The sequence below is a fragment of the Petromyzon marinus genome, unplaced genomic scaffold (assembly GCF_048934315.1).
Source record: "Petromyzon marinus isolate PM22_M1 ecotype Great Lakes invasive population unplaced genomic scaffold, UKy_Petmar_22M1.pri1.0 PM_G_Scaffold_3, whole genome shotgun sequence".
Taxonomy (NCBI): Eukaryota; Metazoa; Chordata; class Hyperoartia; order Petromyzontiformes; family Petromyzontidae; genus Petromyzon; species Petromyzon marinus.
In genome coordinates, this window is record NW_027422872.1 from 5,598,729 (window position 1) to 5,608,432 (window position 9,704).

Below are 9,704 nucleotides of genomic sequence, written 5' to 3' on the forward strand. Positions count from 1 at the left end.
TGTTTTCAAGAAAATCCTGGCATTTCCATGTGATTCCAGGAGAGTGGAGGAAAAGTAGGCATTTTTTGCATGCCGTATTTTTTTGACGCATCTATTCCTTAAAATCCTGTATTCTAGCCAGTCATTGACCAAATTACTTTTCTCAGCACATGCCCAAGCCTTGTCCCTAGTTTTCATTAGCTTTGTAATCAAATGATCAAACCATGGTGGGCGGTTGCATTTAGTTTTAAATCTAACCAACGGAGCATGTTTGTTAAGAATTTGGAGAAACGTGTACCTGAAAGTCTCCCAAGCCGTAATCAGGTTGGGGATATCACAGACCTTGTCAATATCCGAGTGAAGCACATTATTAGCAAATGCCTGAGTGCTGAAGTGATCATAGAGTGCTTCTCAACCAATTTAGGGGGGCTTTGGGTCTGGCTGATGATCTCACTCCAAAAATGAAGGAGTGATCACTAAGGTTATTACCCAGAACACCAGTCAGTGTGAAATTGTGAGGGGCATATGTCAATAGGACGTCAAGCAGAGTTGACTGTCCCGAATATTTTAGGTTGGGTCTTGTGGGGACATTTATTAATTGAAACAGATTAAATTCATCTGCAAAATGTGTGGCCACGGCCGGCGGGTTTAGCCAATTCCAATTTAGATCACCCACTAAAACTATTTCACCTTTAGGGAGGCGCCCAAAAAGCTCTCTCAGTGCAGACGCAGCTTCAACATCCTTCCCACTAGGCGGTCGATAGCAGCACACTACCAATATCTGTTGATTATTTGGGAGCGTTATTTTGAGAGCGAGACCTTCAAAGCAACATTTTTAAACAAGGAGTGAGCTAGTGAACAAGCTCCTCAGCCGCCACCATTTCAGTCTCCGACCGCCAGCGCTTCCTCTGCGTCTTCGTCATCAACAACTCCAAGTCCTTCGAGGACATCCACCAGTACAGGTGGGTCGGTGTGTGTGTGTGTCGGACTTAACGCATCCACAAGTACAGGTGGGTGTGTGTGTGTTGGACTAAGTGCATCCACAAGTACAGGTGTGTGTGTGTGTGTGTCGGACTTAGTGTATCCACCAGTACAGGTGGGTCGGTGTTTGAGTGTGTCGGACTTAGTGCATCCACAAGTACAGGTGTGTGTGTGTGTCGGACTTAGTGCATCCACAAGTACAGGTGTGTGTGTGTGTCGGACTTAGTGCATCCACAAGTACAGGTGTGTGTGTGTGTCGGACTTAGTGCATCCACAAGTACAGGTGTGTGTGTGTGTGTCGGACTTAGTGCATCCACAAGTACAGGTGTGTGTGTCGGACTTAGTGCATTCACAAGTACAGGTGGGTCGGTGTGTGTGTGTCGGACTTAGTGCATCCACCAGTACAGGTGTGTGTGTGTGTGTCGGACTTAGTGCATCCACAAGTACAGGTGTGTGTGTGTGTGTCAGACTTAGTGTATCCACAAGTACAGGTGGGTCGGTGTGTGTGTGTGTCGGACTTAGTGCATCCACAAGTACAGGTGGGTCGGTGTGTGTGTGTGTCGGACTTAGTGCATCCACCAGTACAGGGGGGTCGGTGTGTGTGTGTGTCGGACTTAGTGCATCCACAAGTACAGGTGGGTGTGTGTGTGTCGGACTTAGTGCATCCACAAGTACAGGTGTGTGTGTGTGTGTCGGACTTAGTGCATCCACAAGTACAGGTGTGTGTGTGTGTCAGACTTAGTGTATCCACAAGTACAGGTGGGTCGGTGTGTGTGTCAGACTTAGTGCATCCACAAGTACAGGTGTGTGTGTGTGTCGGACTTAGTGCATCCACCAGTACAGGGGGGTCGGTGTGTGTGTGTGTGTCGGACTTAGTGCATCCACAAGTACAGGTGTGTGTGTGTGTCGGACTTAGTGCATCCACAAGTACAGGTGTGTGTGTGTGTCGGACTTAGTGCATCCACAAGTACAGGTGGGTCGGTGTGTGTGTGTGTTGGACTTAGTGCATCCACCAGTACAGGTGTGTGTGTGTGTGTGTCGGACTTAGTGCAACCACAAGTACAGGTGTGTGTGTGTGTGTCGGCTTAGTGCATCCACAAATACACGTGGGTGTGTGTGTGTCGGCGGTGGGTGGCTTACTGCAGCTACCATATCATGTGTCTTCTGCTGGAAGAAATAAAGCCTCCAGTTAAATTTTTGACTTGTTACACTGGTCTACAGCCAAAATGCTTTCGAGAAATAAACATGTAGTCCAACTTTACTAATTCTGTGTCACTGAGCTGTCCACTTGACACTGATGTTCCGGTGTGTCTGTTCCACCTGAAGAAGGAGACTTGTGTTGCCTCCGAAACGTCGTGATTTAATTGTTTTCTTTTATTTTGTTTTATTTTATTTTACCTCCGTGACTCCACCGTACAAATTGATTCTCAACATTGTTTCGTGAGGATTCGACTCCTTTTTAATCGCATTAAGAATCGACTCCCATTGACTTGCACGGGGAATCGGATTGTAGAGTTGTATTAGAAATCGATTGCTCATTGAATTGCATGAGGAATCGACTTAGAGTCTGAATCAATTCCTTGTCGACTTGTGTTTGGAACCGGTTCGTCATGTGGAGTTGGATCCGGGTCCGGGGGGTTCAGCATCGCCTGGTGAGTTTACACTCAGCGCTCACCACTACTCACCACTAGTACACTCACCACTACTCATCACTAGTACACTCACCACTAGTCACCACTAGTACACTCACCACTACTCACCACTAGTACACTCACCACTAGTACACTCACCACTCACCACTAGTACACTCACCACTAGTACACTCACCACTAGTACACTCACCACTACTCACCACTCACCACTACTCACCACCCACCACTAGTACACTCACCACTAGTACACTCACCACTACTCACCACTAGTACACTCACCACTAGTACACTCACCACTACTCACCACTAGTACACTCACCACTAGTACACTCACCACTACTCACCACTCACCACTACTCACCCCTAGTACACTCACCACTACTCACCACTAGTACACTCACCACTCACCACTAGTACACTCACCACTACTCACCACTAGTACACTCACCACTACTCACCACTCACCACTAGTACACTCACCACTACTCACCACTCACCACCAGTCACCACTAGTACACTCACCACCACTCACCACTACTCACCACTACTCACCACTAGTACACTCACCACTCCCCCACTCCCCCTCCCTCCCCCCCAGGACGAGGGACTTTGTCACCACCATGGCCAACGCGGCCTTCCTGTCTCACGCTCCGCACCCTGTCCCTGATGCTGTCCCTGCTGCTGCTGCCCCTGCTGTCCCTGCTGCTGCTGCCCCTGCTGTCCCTGCTGTCCCTGCTGCTGCTGCCCCTGCTGCTGCCCCTGCTGCCCCCGCTGTCCCTGCTGTTGCTGTCCCTGCTGTCCCTGCTGCTGCTGCCCCTGCTGCTGCTGCCCCTGCTGCTGCTGCCCCTGCCGCCGCTGCCGCTGCTGTCCCTGCTGCTGCTCCTGCTGCTGTCCCTGCTGCTGCTGCCGCACTGCCGCTTGGCTCCCCGCTGTGCCGCTGGTGGCGCGGCTTCCTGGGCGCTCTCAGACGCTGCTGCTGCTGCACCACCACCAACACCACCGCCGCTGGCTGTGGTGTTGGTGGTGTTGGTGGTGGTGGGGGTGGTGGTGTTGGTGGCGGTGGTGGCGGTGGTGTTGGTGGGGGTGGTGGCGGTGGTGGTGTTGGTGGTGGTGGTGTTGTTGGTGGTGGTGTTGGTGGCGGTGGTGTTGGTGGTGGTGGTGTTGTCGGTGGTGGTGTTGGTGGCGGTGGTGGTGTTGGTGGTGGTGGGGGTGGTGGTGTTGGTGGTGGTGGCGGTGGTGGTGGTGTTGGTGGTGGTGGTGGCGGTCGTGGCGGTGGTGGTGGTGGTGTTGGTGGGGGTGGTGGCCGTGGTGGCAGTGGTGATGGTGGTGGTGGGGGTGGTGTTGGTGGTGGTGGTGGCGGTGGTGGTGGTGTTGGTGGTGGTGGTGGCGGTGGTGGCGGTGGTGGTTGCGAGCAACCCGAGGAGTGGGCGGTGGCGGTGGTGAGGGCGGCTGGGACGCCGCGCTCACTCCTCACGCTGCTCACTGACCGTGAGGACGACGACCAGGTGAGACCATGGGTGGGGCGCACAAGGATATGTGTCTGTGTGTGTAGGTCGACTCAGCCTCAAATGAGTACCTGGAGCGATGTGTAAACATCGCCGCTAGGGAGACAAAGGCGGCCGGGCATGGTGCTGGCCACCCACCCCCTCGTGTGCCGTGCTGGCCTTTAAAGGCGCTCGCTAACAGCACTTGCTCCTACAGTCTGTTAAGGCTATACGGGGTATCTTTGTCTGTGCGCGGCACGGGCTAGAGAAGAGATGGAGTGACGTTGTACAAGAGGATGTGGAGCTGAGTCGACTTCCCGATGACTGGTACCAGCGGTGTAAAAATCGGCCTCTGTGGAGGAGGCTCGTGAAGGACGCTACTGGGCAGTTGGAGGCAGTCGCCCTCCAACAACAACGTCAGAGAATGAGGAGGCTTACCGCAGCCTTCGCTCGGAGGTTCGGAGAGCCGTGAGGTGCTGCAAGGATGGGTGGTGGTCGCGGGGTGCTGAGGAGATTGAGTCTGCCTCAGTGGCCCGTGATCACAAATCTATATTTAACTCCATCAAAAAAGTAACCTGCAGCGCCACAACTATTACCATCATTAGGGGAAAAAACGGTGATCCAATCTCCGACCCCCAGGAACAGGTTTGAAGATTTGCTGAGCATTTTTTGGGAGGTCCTAGGGGAGGGGAAATCCCCCAACCTGGAAAACATCGTGGGACAAAGTGGGGATAACCCTGCTGAGGCTGCGGTGCCTCATATATTGGAAGAGGAAGTCACCCCCTGTGAGTGGCTGGCTGAGGTGCCATCTGTTGAAGAAGTACTGAAGGCGATCCGGAGTCTGAGACCAGGAAAGGCACTGGGTAGAGATTATCTCCCAAGCAAAATGCTGAGGGAGGGTGGCGTTTGTGCACAGACTGCCCTATATGACATCATAACAGCAGTCTGGACCACTGGACGGGTTCCGCAGGATTGGAAGGATGCCCTGGTGGTCCCCCTCTTTAAGAAGGGGGACCGCACAGACTGTAACAACTACAGGGGCATCTCATGCCTCAGTGTGCCGGGAAAGGTCCTGGCAAGGATTATTCAACATCGCCTTGCCAGGCACGCTGAGGCGAGGCTTGCAGAGCCCCATTGCGGTTTCAGGAAAGGACGGTCCTGCAAAGATGCCATATTTTCTATCGGTCTGCTACAGCAGAAGTGTAGGAAATTCTACATCTCCGCTTTTTTGACCTGCTCAAGGCCTATGATACCATCAGTAGGCCTGGGCTCTGGTTTGTTCTTAGTGCTTTTGGAGTCCCTAACCCTCTGCTCATGGTCATTAAGGACCTTCATGATGGTGAGCGGGCCCGGGTAGAACTTCGTGGCCGGGGTGCGACAGTGATGTCCTCTGGCTCCCACATTATTTAACATCTATTTTGACCACGTAGTTCGTGAAGCCTTCAATAGCTGTACCGGGGGAATCTCCATTTGGTACAGATATAAGGGAGTCTGATCGATGCCCAGGTGTGGTCAAGGGATGGCTCCCTATTGCTCAACCACGTTATGTATGCCGATGATTTGGTAATTGCTGCTCATTCAGAGGAGGAGTTGGAGATGCTGGCTGCTGAGACTGGAGCGTGCCACTAAGAGATGGGGCCTTACCATCACCCCCACCAAAACTAAGCACCTGCCTGGGTATTTTGTACCATCGGACACTCCACCCCCACAACTCCCAATCGGTGATGGGGCAGTTGTGGAGAGAGTAGAGAGATTCCCATATTTATTTTTTACCTACGGGACTTTACCGAATAGAACCAAATAGTATGAGTTTCCCATACCTGGGCAGTGTGCTCATGACCGGCTCCAGTTTAACAGCAGAGGTCTCACTCCGAATCAGTCGAGCAGCAATATCTTTTCATCGGTTGCGTGACGCTGTGTGGAAGCTACCTGTTCTATCGCTCCGCACTAAGCTTCAGGTCTTCTCGGCCACGGTCATTCCCTCCCTTCTCTACGCTTGCGAAACGTGGACCCCCCTAATGGAACATCTTCACCGGTTAGAAACAGTTAGGCTGGCCTGCCTACGATCCATCCTGGGTTTAACCAGACTGGATTGTGTGAGGAGCTCACAAATCCTTGAAAGATCTGGGCAAGGTCCCATCGGTGAGCTCCTCCGGCAGGCAAGGCTGCGATGGCTGGGTCATGTAGCCCGCATGCCCAGCCACCGCATGCCGAAACAGCTTTTGTTCGGCCGGATTGAGGGGGCTAAGCGGGCGCGGCACGGGCTAGAGAAGAGATGGAGTGATGTGGTACAGGAGGACGTGGAGCTGAGTGGACTTGCCGATGACTGGTACCAGCGGTGTCAAGATCGGCCTCTGTGGAGGAGGCTCGTGAAGGATGCTACTGGGCAGTTGGAGGCAGTCGCCCTCCAACAACAACGGAGGGCGGAGGAGCGACGCTCAGAACAACGAGCGGAGCGCCGGGTGGCTAAAGCACAGCAGGTTGGCACAGTAGGGGGCACAGGTGGTGCATCAGCCAGTCATCTCAGTCAGTCGACCCGTGGCACCTGGGTCTGCCCCGTGACCTCCTGCCAGCGGGCGTTCGACACTTCACGTGGCCTCAGGGTGCACATAGCCTGGCACAAGCGTCGTGGTGACGTCACCGCCACTTAGTGGCGAATGGCGGTTGTTGTTGTTGTCTGTGTGTGTGTCTGTGTGTGTGTGTCTGTGTGTGTGTGTCTGTGTGTGTGTCTGTGTGTGTGTGTGTCTGTGTATCTCTGTGTGTGTCTGTGTGTGTCTGTGTGTATCTGTGTGTGTCTGTGTGTATCTGTGTGTGTCTGTGTGTATCTGTGTGTGTCAGTGTGTGTCTGTGTGTATCTGTGTGTGTCTGTGTGTATCTGTGTGTGTCCGTGTGTGTCTGTGTGTGTCTGTGTGTGTCTGTGTGTGTCTGTGTGTCTGTGTGTATCTGTGTGTGTCTGTGTGTATCTGTGTGTGTATATCTGTGTGTGTCTGTGTGTGTATCTGTATGTGTGTCTGTGTATGTGTGTGTGTATGTGTGTGTGTCTGTGTGTCTGTATGTGTGTGTCTGTGTGTATCTGTATGTGTGTCTGTGTGTATGTGTGTGTGTCTGTGTGTGTGTGTCTGTGTGTGTGTGTCTGTGTGTGTGTCTGTGTGTGTGTGTGTCTGTGTATCTCTGTGTGTGTCTGTGTGTATCTGTGTGTGTCTGTGTGTATCTGTGTGTGTCAGTGTGTGTCTGTGTGTATCTGTGTGTGTCTGTGTGTATCTGTGTGTGTCCGTGTGTGTCTGTGTGTGTCTGTGTGTGTCTGTGTGTGTCTGTGTGTCTGTATGTGTGTGTCTGTGTGTATCTGTATGTGTGTCTGTGTGTATGTGTGTGTGTCTGTGTGTGTGTCTGGGGAGCGGTAGTGTAGTGGTTAGCGCTACACTGCGCTACGAACCCGGCGACTCGATTCCCGCTCACGGCCAACACCGGTGACGATTATTTGAACCGGTCCCGGTCCTGGGCCTCCCCTAGGTCGACTCAGCCTCAAATGAGTACCTGGTGCTGTGTGTAGACATCGCCACTGGGGAGACAAAGGCGGCCGGGCGTGGTGCTGGCCACCCACCCCCTCGTGTACTGTGCCGGCCTTCATAGGTGCTCGCAAACAGCACTCGCCCCTACAGTCTGTTAAGGCTACACGGGGGATCTTTGTCTTTACCTTTGTGCATCTGTGTGTGTGTGTGCTGCATCAGGACGGCATGGAGCCAGGATGTATTTGCAGCGAGGGCTTTGCTCACCGCTCTCTGGGCTCACCGCAAGCTCCACGCCAGCTACAAGAATGACGGCTGGGACAGGGAGCACTTCCTGTCACAAAGATTCCTCGAGCAGCAGCGGCGTCAGCGTCAGCGGCAGCTGTGGCAGCAGTGGCAGCTGTGGCAGCAGTGGCAGCTGTGGCAGCAGTGGCAGCAGTGGCGTCTGTCGCAGCGGCCGCAGTATCAGCGGTAGTAGGAGCAGTCGTGGCTGTGGCGTTGTTGATTTTGTTGTTGATGTTTATGATGTTGTTGATGATGTTGATTTTGATGATGTTGATGATGTTGATTTTGTTGTTAAAGATGTTGATGTCGTTCGACTGGTGGGCTATGGGAACGAGGTAACGACGGTAGAATCTGCCGGTGGAGCGAGCCTCTGGAACAAGCGAGATCGTTCGGGAATTGGGGAGATGCGTGGGAGAATCGGGGCTGTTGCAGTGGAGGTCTCCGCCTGTTTGAGTGAACGCGTTTCTACAGTAAAGAAACCATCTCAAGATAAGTGTGACAAGTCTTCATCGCACATGCAATGAATGCACTTGGCACACGCCACACACTCAGAATGCAATTTGACTCGACGCAATCCATTCCTAGAATGAAATTGTTCCGCCGTCCACCTGGTCACCAAATAGTCCAGTGGGTTTATGAACAAACACATTCTCTTGCGGAGGGAGCTGGTAGGAACGTTGGGTTGCTCGGTCAATGGCCAGGGTCAACGGCGGCACCACGTGGTGTATTCCGCAAATATGCCCGACTGTGAGGGCGGGCACTAGCTGGCGTGAGTAGGTTACACGTTGAGTTTAATAAGGGCACCACGGGGTGACCAGCCCCTCCCCACCCAGCCCCACCCCTCCCACCCAGCCCCACCCCTCCCACCCCTCACCCAGCCCCTCCCCACCCAGCCCCTCCCCACCCTCCCCTCTCCACCCAGCCCCACCCCTCCCATTTTTGGATGCACGACGGACGGACGGACACAATAATCCCCTGTGGGCTGGTGGTGTAACCAGGAGGTTCCTACCAGTATCATTGAGCTTCAAATCTAATTGATGCGTAGATTCGAATCGCAACCCTTGCAGTCACTAATCTACATAGTCAACACAGTTTGATTGTTTTTTTTATATGCCAATTAGGACATAGTTTCATGATGTTTAAGTCTCAGTGCGAGTGATATACGCTCGTCATTGCCTTGCTGCTGCTGCTTGAACGAGCGGTGGGGAGCGGTAGTTGTAGTAGCGGTCAGCACTGTGCCGCGCTACGAACCCCCGGACACCCGAGTTCGATTCCTTCCCACGGCCAACACCCAGTGACCAATAAAAAAAAACGTCTGCAATTCTGTTTAACTTCCAGTAGTAGTAGGCTTCTTTAATAACGAGGAATAACGTGAACAATAAACATCTACATTAACATTCAGAAGTTGTAGGCTTCCGTGACCAATGTTGACCATAATAGACGTTGTTTTTGGGTTAGATCGTGTCGTATTATTGCTCTTTGGTGTTGGCCCCACTTTTGTATGCTCTGGTGGTGTGTGACGTTACGGTGTTGTAATTAAATACACATTGACGACAATGTAAAATAAAGCAGTTTGTTTCGTGTTGTTTCTTTGCTGGTGGGTTGGGGAATTGAGAACATTCCACACATGGAGTTATTTCCTTGACGGTGGCTTTCATAAATAGGTGGGATAGCAAGATGAGTAATTTTATTATCACTTTCATGTGATCACACGACCAGGTTTCACATGTCTGCATGAAGTCTAGGGCAGTAAGACTGTTTTTAGAGTGCTCGACATACAATTTTAAGGTTGGTACCGTATTTTCCCGCATATAGCC

At 52.5% G+C, this 9,704-nt stretch overlaps 1 protein-coding gene across 1 annotated transcript; it reads left to right on the forward strand.

The window, feature by feature from the left end:
* Nucleotides 1-2,548: 2,548 nt before the first annotated feature.
* Nucleotides 2,549-9,455, forward strand: LOC142915353 (uncharacterized). Its single transcript, XM_076061193.1, has 3 exons — nt 2,549-2,612; nt 3,211-4,117; nt 7,825-9,455. Exon 2 carries the CDS (start codon nt 3,279-3,281, stop codon nt 4,053-4,055), a length of 777 nt encoding a protein of 258 aa, XP_075917308.1. The 5' UTR covers nt 2,549-2,612; nt 3,211-3,278; the 3' UTR covers nt 4,056-4,117; nt 7,825-9,455.
* The last annotated feature ends 249 nt before the right edge of the window (nt 9,456-9,704 follow it).

Coding starts and splice junctions, on each gene's coding strand:
- LOC142915353 (XM_076061193.1), top strand. CDS start 3,279: ATGCTGTCCCTGCTGCTGCTGCCCCTGCTGTCCCTGCTGCTGCTGCCC.